This window comes from Epinephelus fuscoguttatus, linkage group LG19 (assembly GCF_011397635.1).
Source record: "Epinephelus fuscoguttatus linkage group LG19, E.fuscoguttatus.final_Chr_v1".
Classification (NCBI taxonomy): domain Eukaryota; kingdom Metazoa; phylum Chordata; class Actinopteri; order Perciformes; family Serranidae; genus Epinephelus; species Epinephelus fuscoguttatus.
Genome location: NC_064770.1, coordinates 3526314 through 3540406, shown reverse-complemented (window position 1 = coordinate 3540406; position 14093 = coordinate 3526314). Strand labels below are relative to the sequence as shown.

At 40.7% G+C, this 14093-nt stretch overlaps 1 protein-coding gene across 5 annotated transcripts in view; it reads left to right on the top strand.

The window, feature by feature from the left end:
- Positions 1-14093, top strand: part of LOC125878816 (potassium voltage-gated channel subfamily C member 1-like) — a 159448-nt gene that overhangs the window by 101888 nt on the left and 43467 nt on the right. For all 5 annotated transcript variants that reach the window (XR_007447793.1, XM_049560221.1, XM_049560218.1 and 2 more), the window contains exon 4: positions 3659-3871. Coding sequence is in view for 4 of the 5 variants with exons in the window: in XM_049560221.1 (XP_049416178.1) it covers positions 3659-3871 (213 nt within the window). In the remaining variant the exon portion in view is untranslated. The remainder of the gene's footprint in view (positions 1-3658; positions 3872-14093) is intronic.

Below are 14093 nucleotides of genomic sequence, written 5' to 3'. Positions count from 1 at the left end.
AAAAAGCTGTGTTAAAACATGTTAAAACATGAGAACACGAAAATACAAATGGCCCTATCTAGAGCCAGTGTTTGGCGTTTGGCGTATGGCGGGGCAACATGGTGATCACTGTAAACAAGGACCCACTATTTATGTAGATATAATGGCTCATTCTAATAAGGTAACAAAAACCCAACAGTTCTTCAGGTCAGGGCTTGACGCTAACTTTTTTCCCAAGGAGCACATGTGCTCCTAAGTTGAAAAAGTAAGGAGCGCACAAAGAACTTTAGGGGCACAATGTAAATTGATCAAATAATGTGTTTTCCGTAATAAACGTGATGCAAATAGACATTTACAAGCAAAATTATTTAATGAATTTGTATCCAAAATGTACAGAAAGGTAAAATTAGTTTTGAAAAAGTATTGCAATTTAATTTTGTCTCTAAAGTTATTATCTTATATATATTATCTTTGCAATATGATTATCTTATATAATGATATGACTATCCTAAAACATTCTCCAGGTCCTCTGAAACTCTGCAGGATTTATTTCCACCCTGCCCAGCAGCGGTACCGTGGTGAATGGTCCCTAACTGCGTGAAATTAAAAAAAATTCAATTTGAGTGCAGGCTGGCGGTGCGCAGACACCGCGGCCCTCTCGCTCGCCGCTCAGCTTGGCAGCGCCGCGGTAGCACATACACAATGAATGGGTTCGTTGGCGGAGGTCTGCGCTTTGCGCGCTCTGTGTGAAAAGGGCTTTATTTCCACCCAGCCGACAGCCTGGCCGTGGAGAACGGAGCAGGCTTCCCCGTAGGTCCGCCGCTTCCTCCACACTTTGACTTATTTCCACGCTGCCAACAGTGGGACTTACATTCATTGTGCCGACAGTGGCTTGGACAACCGCCCATAACCGTGTCACACGGGGAAGAGGGAAGAGGGAAGGTTGCTGGAGTTCCTCCAACATTTGCGGTTAGATTATCATATTTTTTTTATTGACAAAAATATAGGCTGCTTCGGCTGATTTTTTTATGCGCACATGTGCCCCTAAATATTTTCTACAGTTCGCACACACCTATTTTTAGTCGCAAATGCGAGTGAAACACTCGCACTGTCGAGCCCTGTTTCAGGTGTTTATACACTAAAGAAAACATACACTGTAAAATATTTGACTGTACATTTACAGTAGATGAGTGAAATGAGAGCTGTATACTGTGATCTCACAGTAGTTAAGCCTGCATATTAGTGTGATTTAGCAGTATGCTCCTGTAATTACTATATTTAAGTCTAATCTCACAGTTTAAGTCCATTACATTACTGTGAAATAACAGTATACTCACTGTATTTAACTGACTAATTTTCACCGTTAATTTCCCCTTGATTACTGTGATTCTGTAGTGTGCTCCTATAGAATTACTGTATTACACTGTGATCTCACAGTTAAACTCCATATATTACTGTGGTTTAGCTGTATGTGTCTGTACAATATCTTATTTACCTGCATTAATTTGCTTGGCCTGCTGCCCCTGCGACCCAGCCCCGGATAAGCGGATGAAAATGGATGGATGGATGGAATTTCATAATAAAATTCTGAATAGAGTCAAGTATCACAGTTGTAGCCTTTAAGATGATAAAAACGTAATTTATTGTGAAATTATTATAGTTACATATTGTAACTCTCTGGAAATAATTTGCAGTTTACTTACTATTATGTTCAATTACTGTCCATATCTTCCCGAAATCCTACATACTGGACCTTTAAAATGATGTTGATTTTTTTTTAGGTGGCTAAAATATGTTCTGTTGCTGCCCACCCTTTGCAGCAGTACATTGCTGAGCTTCCATGTCAGTTTTGCTGCTTCTCCAAACTGGATGCATGCTGACCAAAATTTACTGACAACCTCATACAACCTCACTTCAAAAAAATCTGAACTATCCCTTGAAGTCCCTTGAAATAAACCACAGCATCAATAGCACAACTTAAAACCAATGGTTGTTTTTCAAGATTAACAAAATGTCCCCGGAGTGAAGTAAATCTTTCGTGTAGTTCAACTTTTATGAACTTCGACATCAATCTTTAAATTCAACTCTGATGAATTTTGACAGTACAGTGAGCTGGAGAGCCCAAAGCTTTTCATGTAAACAACACCATGCAACACTATGAATGCCTTCCAGGAGAGACTGTCTGAAAATGTGCTCTGTTATCCCCATATTTCATATCTCGTCTCTATGACAGCCAACTTTTCACTCCGCCTTCCAATCTGGCTGTTCAGAACAACTACAAAACACTTTTGATTTCTGAAGTGGTCAGACAACACATTCTTCTCCAGATATTTGTGCCCTTTGTATGTGTGTGTGTGTGTGGGTCTGTGTGTGTGTACAGTACAGTTTATGTTTTCTCCCCTTCTTTGTTTAGTGCTATTAAATGCTGTGAATAAGTATGTGAAGTGTGTATATGTGTGTGTGTGTGTGCGTGTGTGTGTGTGTGTGTGTTTGTGTCTATGTGTGTGTGTCTACAGCCTCCACTGCTGCAGTCAGAAAGAGGATAGCAATCACAAGGCACTAATGTTCTTTTAACAACCCCCCCCACACACAACCCCCACACCCAACACCACCACCCTTGTCCCTCTATTCTATCCTATCCTGTCTTTACCCTCTTTAATTTTCTTTTTACCTCCTAATCATTTTTTCCTTTCCACTTTTCTTTCATGTCATTTTTCTGGCATCTCCAATCCTTTCACTTTGTCCTTCTCCGAGCTGCTCCTCACCACCTCTGGTCTTATCTCCCTTTTCCATTTTTATTGCTTTTATGCTCTCAACCTTACCTTCTCCGTTTCTCTGAATGGGTCCACCCCCTGCTTACTCCTCATACTTTCTCCTGACCATTAATCACTTCTTTCTTTATTTTCTCTCATTTTGATCTTTTCTGTCCTTTGCACATTTCCTCTCCTCATTTCTCCCCTCATCCTTTCTTCCCATCTCTGTTCCTCCTCTCCTGTTTGCTTTTGTTTTCTTTGTTTTCCCTTGTTTTGATATTGTTCTGTATCCCATCCTCTTTGTTTCTCCTCTCCTCTCCTCCCATCTCATTTGCTCTCCCCTTTTCTCTTCACCCTTCAATTTATTTTTGTTTTCTTCTTCATTTTCACTCATTTTGATATATTTTCTGTATCTCCTTCTCCATGCTTCCTCTCCTCTTTCCCCCCTTCTATTCTGTCCTCTCCTCTCTCATCCTCTCCTTCCTCCATCCTGTCCATCTCCTTTCCCCTCTTATTCCTCCTCCCATCTCTTTTCTTCTCCCCTTTTTACGTCTCATCTTTTCTCCCCCATTTGTTTTTGTTTTCTTTGTTTTTTCCCCTCGTTTGGATGCATTTTTTGTATCTTCTCCTCATCATGTTTCCTCTCCTCTTTTCCACCACACTCTTCTTTCTTCTCATCTTATCCTCATCTTCCATCTCCTTGTTTCTCCGCTTCTTTCCCCTTGTCTTTCTGTTTTTTTATGTTCTCTTCGTGCTTACTCTCCTCTATTCTTTATCTCCCTCTCACCAAAACTTTCCCTTCCTCTCTCTGCACCATTTCTCAATTTCCCTCCCTCTTTTATGTCACCTCCTCCCTACTACCCTTTCTACCATTTGTTTTCGTATACCTCCTGTTATACCCCCTCCATCTCTCCCTCCCCTCGTAGATTCCAAGCAGAATGGCGATGCGGCAGCTAATGCGGCCGCCCTTGCCAACGAGGACTGCCCCACCATCGACCAGGTCCTTGGAGATGAGCGCAGCCCAGCTACCGGGGGCCTGGGCTCCACCACCAGCCGCGAGCGCTACCCTCATGACAGGGCCTGCTTCCTGCTGAGTGCCGGGGAGTTCCAGCGCACGACAGATGGGAACGTTCGGAAAGGTAGGAGGGGGGAGGGGGGGAGGCGGGGGAGAGAACATGGGGAAGGAGCGGGGGGAGGGTGGTACCTGAGCGACAGCAGTGGACTGTCGCTCGATGCATGGTCCTGATTGGTATGTGCTGTCAGTGTGTGTAGTGTGCAAAAACAATAACACACATGTAACAACCTAACGTGTTCCAAGCTCACACATATTCAGTTACACACATGCATACATGTAGTGGACAAAATAATAGGAACACCTAACAATGTTAAGGTGTTCCCCCCTGCAACTATAGAATGTGTTACACACACAGACACACACTGATACAGCAAGAGGTAGCTGCAATAGACGCATACACATCATACAGAAAACCTAAAAAATACACAGAAATGGAAGTACTCAAAATGCCTTCTTGCTAAAGTAAAACTAGATTCTGTAACACACACACACACACACACACACACACACACACACACACACACACACACACTCCCCTGCATCATTTTGTGTGAGAGCTCAGCATCACCACAAGCTCTCTTCAGCTCTCTCCTATGGCACAAATAATATCAGTTTAATCCAATGATTCTTTCCATTTGCATCTTAAGAGCTCCCCTTCATGCATTTCTCCTGCATCTGTACTGCATAGGTCCTGCAGAGGCTGCTGCAGCACTGACATGTGTGCTGCTGTTGAAGTGACTGAATTTATTGTAACACAAAGCATTTATGACAGCTTTTTCATTGTCAATTGTGGTCAAATAGTGCTTCATTCAGATTTTGCAGGGGATTCCTTAATGATGTGGGTCAGCAGTCACTCAGCAACACTACATGCAGGGTAACATTGGTCTTCTTTGTGTGCTGTATTCTATGTTAATCATAAATGATACAGTTCTTTGTGTTAAACTGTGTGCACACCATTTCATTTCAAAACATTGCCCTTTATTGAGATTATAGTGTTACCTGTAATAATCAATAAAAAGAGTTTTTTTGTTTTTGTTTTTTTTTACTGTCAATAAATTCCATGAAAAGACCACAGAAGACTAGCATCAGTTGTTCAAATGGCTTAAATCAATAAATAACATTTGTGCTTTTTGACAAATTGTTGAGTTGAAGCTGATTCAGTTCTTCTGAACCATACCAACTCCCCAGTGGATCAGCAAACTTTCTGTTGCTGTCGTCTCTGGAGCTGCTCTCCTCTCCTCTCAGCTAAAGCAGGATTTATTATTCTGTGTCAAATCGAGGCCGCACCTACCGCATGGGCTCTGTGTCCACGTAGTTCCTACACTGTACCCTATGCCTAAGCCTGACGTGCATCTCCACGTTGCAGCAACACACATCTCCTGTCTATGTTTGTAAGCCACTCCATAGGGATGCACGATATTGGATCACCAAGTCTCTTTTGTAGTGGAATTAACATTATATTATGCATGCATACCCATGCTGTGATGGCCCAGCACCAGATGGAGACAAAAAATACAATACTTTTCAATGTATATAATATTCATTCATTGTGAAAATAACAAAATGCATGTTGGCTGATTCTTAATAATTCATTTTAAAGCCAGTATTGGCCGATACTGATGATGTGTCGATATTGTCCATCCCTACCACTCCATTCACATTATGTGTGTTAAATGAAGTGTTCTATTGGTATTGGTCTCACATAAAGGGTACTAGTATACATACCAGTGTCATGATTTTTTGAATGATACCCAGCCCACAAAAAATAGACCATAAATATTTTAAATATCAGGTCATTAGACAAGAGTGAATACTGCATCTTCTGTATTACAAGAATATTTGTAGTAATATTTGTAGTAATCTACAAAAGCATCCTACATATTCATGGATTCAGGTACATTTTATCAACCTAATAAGGTTGGTCAAAACCTAGAATATGGCGGGACCGTGTATGAAATGTAATGTGTGGTAGAGTCGTAATGAATGAACAGCAATCAATAAACAGTAAACAAAGGACCCCTGACAGGACTGTAAGCGCCTATTGATTTCAAAGGAGCAATGGCCAATGGGGAAACAACAGTGTTGCCATCATCATTCACTCTGACCAATGGTGTAACTTAAGCCCTATTTGGACGGGATTAGTTTTACATAGGTACGTGGGGTAAAGTAATAATTACCAGAGATTTTAGTCCCGTCCGAATGTGCCATGTCAGTAATCCTTACCGCACAATGTCAGTAAAGATTACCATGACTTTTACCTTAAGTAAAAGGGTCCCGGAAAATTACCCGTGCAAATTGTCCATTAATATTACCGACGTCCTGTGGTAAAGTGACATTACCCCACGTGCCCATGTAAAACTAATCCCGTCCGAATAGTGCTAAAATCACTCACTCACACCCAGACTTATATATAGGGAATAAATATTAGTCAGCACCAGTGCAAATGTATGGATTACTCCATGGATGACAATGTCAGTCTGTTGCCATCATCAGATCAAAATTTTTGATATGTCAGATACTTTGATTTATGACCAAATACCTGCAAAACTGACATTCCCATCAGCCTTGACTGTACTTTGTGTTTAGTGCTAATAAGTAATCTCACAAAGCAGTTACAATGGCTGTAGATTCTGTCTTGTTATAAAGGCCTTTTCTCAAAAAAAACTGAATACCTATGTTTTTAGCCAACACAAACAGGAGGGAACTGTTGATATGGATTTGTTCACATCTGGTGCTCTTGTGAGTAATTGGGCCAGTAGAACTGTGTATGTAGGGATTGACTCAAAATAAGCTGCAGTGACATATTGCTTTGTGATAATGAAGTGTGGCTAATAGATGTGTTTTAATAGTTTTGGACAATACAGCTCCATGGACCAGAGCAATACTTATCAGGCTTTGGATACACACACAATACTTGTTAGTAGGATGCAGTTATTTACTCTGGTCTTTTCATGGGACTTGACAGACAGTAAGAAACATACAAATGATCTTCAGCCTCATAAGGTCCTAACATCATGACCTTACTCACACCATTACAATGTTACAAATGTAAGCCTGTTCCTGGATATGCTGTTTTGAAATGAAACTCTTCGTGTTTAAATGTGCAGTGTTTTAAATCTGATCTGGCAGAGCAGTCGGATCAGATGAGTGTCATTCTGTTCTCAGTCATCACCATGACTTCTTCAGTGTTCTGCTCGGTCTGTCTCTTTCTTAGTGTGTCACTCAGTCCACTTTTTTTTCTTACTTTTCCATGCTGCAATTCATTAACTCTTCATTCTTCCTTTCTCTCTCTTTCCTCCCCACCCCATATTCTGTCTCATTTCTGCTTTGACTTTCCACTTTTCCTTTGCCTTATTCTCCCTCTGCTTCTTCTTCTCACTCTGTTTTCCCCTCCTATTTCATCCTCATTTCCTCGCTTGCTGTTTACACTTTTCCCTCATCTTCATTCAATTTACCTCTCCATGTTCCTGCTGTCATCTTGCCTCCTGCCACCTTGACCTGTTAACACTGAAATAATTTATTTTGTTTTCAAATATAAACCCCTGACCTTTTACCTTTAACACCGTATACACTCCTCTATACACTTCTGACATGCTATTTCCCCTGACTCACACACAACCACACTGCAAAATACACACCCACACACACAGATGGCTCAGAGTCCAGCAGTGTGACATCCTCCCTGGGAGAGGAGTGGTTCAAGCCAGAGGGGCCTTTACTACAGCAGGAGCTCAGTCTTAACTCCGCCTCCTCCTGGATCAAACCATAGAAACACAGAGGTAACACTTCCACACAGTCTTTGAAGCAGTCAATAATACAACCTCAACTCACTGGGAAACATTCCCCAACTGACAAACTGAGCAAAGCAAAGATAAGATTGGTTCCAACTTGATAGGACTAGAATGGACTAGAAAAGATACAAATAGATTAGACTAGACAAGAGTAGACTAGACTAAACTAAACTAGATTAGATTAGATTCAAACTAGACTAAAATAGGTTAAATTAAAGGGAAACTTTATGTGTCTAAGCGACTAATTGGATCAACAGTTTTTTAAATTGGTTCAGTATTGAGAGAGGCAGCTGCAGCTGCAGCCAACAGCGGCAAAAGAGGCTGCAGTGTAATCCCTGTGGGCAGTTAAACACTATCAGTTTACGTCTGCTAAAAGTGCTTGTTTTTGCCATTGACAGGTGCACATTGTTCTTCACATTACTCTAAGTGTGTAACAACATTCTGGAAAGGATTCATGCAGAGGTAGACCTTTATGTAAGAGTAAGATCTTCACACTCCACACTCCATTTAAATAAAATAATCATATTATTATTGTAAAACGCTTTATTCAAAGTTGACAGAAGCAATAAAACATACAAAAGCTGCCTTGGTTTGTCTTTTCACTGTCCCAACCATCACCAACTGTGGTTTGGTTGAAATAAACCCTTAATTCACTCTGGTGTGAAAATATGCTGGCTCTATTCACACTTTTTTATTTATGTTTATTTAAATTGAGTCTGGTCTTTCTGGCTATGGCTATTTTGGGTCTGTTTCTGGTTAAACAAAAACAAAGAGGTATATCTCTGTAGGGATCCTTTCCATAATGTTGTCAGACACTTATATGAACAATCTGAGCCAGTCAGTGGCAAAAACGAGCAGTTTTAGTGGATGTAAACTGATGGTGCTCAATTGCCTGCAGGGATTACATTGCAGCCACTGGCTGGTCTCGCTCAATACTGGCTCAATTTCAAAAATATTTTTTTCTCATTAGTTACTTGGAAACAAAAACATGGGAAAATAGGGTCCATTTGTTTAGATCAGACTGCAATAAATAGGTGAAATCCAACTAAATAACATTAGATAAGAATAGATCAGAGAAGACCAGAATAAAAAAGATAAAACTAGGAATAGAGCATACAGCACATGTACAGAATATGACGTGACAGTAAAGTGGAGGAAAGTACAGGACAGATACCAAAAAAGCTGAGAAGAAAAGAGTTAGGACTCCAGAAACAACATCAACTTCAGGTCAGACAATATGAAGCCTCACAACAGACAAAACACACACACACAAGCACACATTGACAGACCTTGTATATTGCTACAACTTACAACTTGCACACACACACACACACACACACAAAAGTTGAATGTATAAAGGTGCATGCAGGTTGCTTGTTACTGTAAAGCTTATAAGTGTGGTTCAGCATAATATGGAGTTGGAGTGGTGTGTAGGTTGGGGGGGGCATATGCATGGTGTGTGTGTGTGTGTGTGTGTGTGTATGTGTGTGTGTGTTGTCTATACACTGCAAAAACACATACTACAATACATCCCTTGGCACAGATTAATGAATTACATATATCTCTATACAGATATAGTATATACACTTATTTTATATGTATTTGTGCTTCAATTTTGTGTGCAGTCGGAATGTCAAAAATGATTTTTTGCAAGAACATAAGTTTTTTTGTAAGAAAACGATCATCACCTTTTTATCACTATTATCAAATATTAAATATTTAGAAAGATTTATAAAACTATGCATGTTTATAACCAAATGTATATAAAACCTCCTACAGACTATGAGATTTTAGCAATCGTATGAGTTTAGTGCAAGGTACACTGTGTGACATGGATCTAATAAACATCAGGTTTAGTGTATGCAGACTGTACGATGACAGCGCCTACTGAATTGCAGGCTACGGCGTAAGATGCAATAGCTTCCCATACTGGGTGTGCAAGGATGCTCCAGGGGTTATTACTTCTCCAACTGTGAAGCACAACATAGAGGGTGTCATTATTAAATAATAAATAAGTGTGTGTGTGTGTGTGTGTGTGTGTGTTTCCTACCTGGTAGGTTGCTCACCTAGCAGCTACAACTCCACCACTATTTCCTTCCATGCTTTGTCCTTCTTTGTGTGATCATGGTAAAAGTGGAAGGATACATCATGCAGGCAAGGCTTCTGTTGCCACAACTCCACAAGGTTTTTCTCTATGCTGGAATCCCACCCTTTTAGCTCGTTTTGCCTCCATGGCGAGCTGCTATCTGTCTGTTTGTTTGGGTTTAGTGCCAGTGCGCCATTTCATGCTGCATTTCTATTGGTTGGTTAGTACATGTAGGTCGTAACAGCAGTCGCACAGTAAGATGTTCATCCCAAATTTCAGACACTGTCAGAATTTTATCCCAGGCTGTCTTTGATCACAAGACTGTGGCAACAGCCATCCTTGAACCTCTCTCACTTTCTGCAATGTAGGACCATCGTTTTAGAACCATGACCAAAAATATCGCCACATTACTTTCAAATTGGTCACCTTTTATCTGGGACAGCTCAAAATCGCACAGTGTTTATTGGGCTTAAACTAGTGTGTTCCAGTAGAAATGACAAAAAACTAAAGACCACTTTACGATGGAATCACTCCAGCCACAATACACCAATGCATGACTTAAAACAAATGTGGAGGGGATGCTGCTGCTTCTCTACTTCCTACCTCCCTAATTTCGGCTCCATTGCTTGTACCACACCCATCTACGAACTTGGCACTCTTGACTGCATCTTACACAACTGCAATGCTGTCGAGTTGACCGATTTTTTTCTCCTGTTAAAGGGTTTTTTGGGGAGTTTTTCCTTATCCGCTGCGAGGGTCCAAAGGACAGAGGGATGTCGTATGCTGTAAAGCCCTGTGAGGCAAATTGTGATTTGTGATATTGGGCTTCATAAATAAAATTGATTGATTGATTACTTTTATTCCACAGGTAAGAAACAATAAATTGTGAGCTAATTTAGAATAATTTATGCAACAGGAATGTCATAGGCTTATGCTAGCAATGTTAACTCGTTGTATATGTGAGGAAATGTATCTAGTATATGACAAAATGGCTTAGAAACCCCACCTCCAACTAGCGTTTTGGAGGTGTAATTGCAGAGCGACGCAGACACACCACCACACAAGTAGCCTATAATTGTTATAACGGTTTAGGCCTAGACTGCGGCATAGGCTATGCCTAGAGTCTACATAGAACTATATATCTGCCTTTACTTCCCTGGTGCTAATCCGATCCCAATCCTGATGTTCCTGGCAGTTATATGATTGGTGACACAACAGCTGATCACAAATACCTACTTAAATTATACATTTTGCTAAAGCTGTAGCACACTAAAGCCCTCTGTCAGGTTGAGCGAGCTTGCAAGCAAACTAGAGAGCGCACACAACAGGGAATTGAGAAAAGGCAAATTAGTAAAACTGAGGAAAGGGGTTACTGTGTCCTTATCTGGATGTGGGTAATAGCAAGCATGCAAATACATTTATAAGCACAGAAGGAAGGTTTTTCTTGTGTGATGATTTCACTGTTATGTGCTTGCAAAAAAAATTTATTTCATGACCATTGGCATGCTCAAAAATGTAAATAAAATGAAAGAGTACTCATTACACATTATATTCTGTGTGAGGACACAATATACTGTGATTGTGGAAGTTACTTTTTTTGATTGATTAAACTCACTTATCACGCAAGAAATGAATTATAAATACTGTTAGCTGACATAATAGCCAAATCAGTGCAAGAGGAATCAGCACTAACAGTTTATACACACACATCCTCGTACTACTTAACCAACTGTACACACTGTGTGGGTCTGCAAGCATGACTGTGTGACTAAATACTGTTTATTAGCCTGTATGTGTGTGTGTGTGTGTGTGTGTGTGTGTGTGTGTGTGTGTGTGCGTGCGCGCGTGTGTGAAAAATATATGCCTTCCCTCTGCACACCTACAGTATGTTGTAACCACTAGGGAGCGCAGGTCATGGGGTCAGAGTGGGTATTAAGGTTAAAGTTCACAGTGCGAGTACACATGTGAAGCGTGCTGTTGCTGTTGTTGTTATTTTGTTGTTGTGTTACTGTTTCCTTCCCCAGGTTGTGTCAGGTCATGCGTTTGTACGTTGGTTCTTGTTGGTCTGTGTTACACTATCCATCTGTCTGTCTGTCTGTCTGTCTGTTTGTTTCTCTATTTTTTTGTTTGTTTCTGTCTATATGTCCGTCCTTTTCTGTGTGTGTCTGTATTCCGTGTGTAGCTGTCTTCCCCTCCTCCTGCTCCTCCTCTTCCTCCTCCTTCTCCTCCTCTCACCCGGTCTCTTCTCACTCTGGTACTTACAGATAGGGGGCGTCACATTTCCCCCACCCGAAAGCACCTTGGCTCTAAAGTCAGTCTGGTTCCAAATGGACCAGGGAGGTCTTATTCCAAGACTGCTTTTGGGGAGAGGGTGCCTGGTTTTTCCATTCTTCGCCTTATATCGGGACAGAACTTGATGATACAACACTTTGGTTTGCACACTCTACAGTGTGTTTAGGATTTATTGTCCTTTTGAGATTAATCAAATATTGTATTATTGGGAATCAAAACCTAATTTTTTGAGCCAAAATAGTTTTATTTTATTTTCATCGGTTTACTTATTTTTTTGTAAAAAAAAAAAATAACAAAAGTATAAACATCTAAATAAAAAGAAAGGGATAGATGGGGAATTAGTTGAACATGTTTTGGGACGGGTGCCAGAGTGAAAGCGGCTGCTGCGTACCGGTTGGCTCTTTGCCCGGCCAGGCCAGTGAGAGCTGGTTGCTGATTTGTTGGTTGATCGGTTTCCTCTGTCCTCTTCTCTGGAACTGAGCTCAGGTCAGTTTTTACAGCTCAGCCAACAGAGAGCACCATTTGGTTTTACAGACTCAGCTGTAACCATTTCATTAGGGCTTGCGCTGATTGAATCTGTCAGGGAACAATTTTGTATAACTGATTAACAAATAAGCCTTTAAAAAGTTCCCATTGCATTTCAAATGAGAACACTGTCTTTTGTAAGCTGAGTCCTGTCTACCTCTCTATCAGGCTGGGCTGCAACACTGAATGCTGTAGTGCTTCTAGGTCTACGTTAGCTAACAAGACAGCTAATGTTAGCATATCAAGTTCAAAAACACATAAAATCTATCAGATTTTTTGAAAGAACAGCAGATAGATGAGCAGAAAGAAAGAAAGACAGACAAAACTCTAATCCCTAAAAGACACATACATTCAGGTAAGTACAAGAACAACTTTGAAGGGCTGTGGTGGCAAGCATAGTGGTGGCACTGTTTGCTGTGCTGTGATTGCCTCTTACTGTACCCTTTTCCCGCTGCACTCTAAAAGCTTCAGCTTCAGCTGACTACCTCTAGGAAAAATTTCATTGTGACTAGTCAGGTTTCTTGGCAAGATAAATCAAACACACCTCAAGAATTTACAATCACACACATTTTAAAATGGTCGCTAGGCTTTTGCTTTACAAGTGCCACCAGGGCTCTCTTCCAGTCCGTCTACAACCCTCCTCTTTCCTTCCTCCCTTCCTCTTGCTGACATTATCACAGATCATGTTGTACTTGGGATTAATTACACACCTTAATGTCACTGCTGTCACTGTAACCCAACTCGAACAGATCTATAGTAGCAGTGGGTGGGAAGAACGAAAGACTCGAGCATTTTGGAGGCATTCTGAAAGGAAAGCATCGCATTGTAACGCTCTTTGGCTTCATTTCCTTCGTGTGCTTTTCTCCTGGCTCTCGTTCCTTTGTATGAACAAGCAGTAGGGCAGGGGCGCAAGCTACTTCTTCTGGTTCAAAAAGGCTGAAACAGGAAAGATTAAACTGATAGCACTACAACAAAAATCTCTATTTATGCAAAACTCTTAAGCAACCACCTTTGCTTCGCCCCCGCCAAAGGGATTCCTGTGGTTTGTAGCTTGGTCATGGTTTTATTTTATGAAATGCAATGCTTTGACCTTTTGGTGATCCTGGCTCAAGGGCACAAGTCACAGGAGGTCAAACAATTAGAGGGCCTTTCTTGCACTTTACAGTTTGTCAAATTATCTGTCCTTTTGAGACTGAGGCCATCTATCTATCTATCTATCTATCTATCTATCTATCTATCTATCTATCAACTATCCTCATACTACAGTTCGTATGATATCTTAAGAAAATGCTCACACAATGGCTTTAGTTCGGAAGTTCTGTAGTTCTGTATATTAGGTTTAGGCAAGTAAAGTTACTTTGGTTATGTTTAGGAAAAGAAACACGGTGACAACATACCTAAAAAGATAAAATAAAAGACTCAAAGTTAACTTTCGCACGATTCCAAACACCAGTCTCCTGGGGAAAGGTCCTGTGTTGGAAAGTCTGGTGTTTTGTGACCCATTCACTACCCCAACCTGCCTCCTTACCCGGACTACTTCCTTCTTCACTTCTGTCAGCACATTGGAAATGTGATTTCAGCCTTTCCGATTA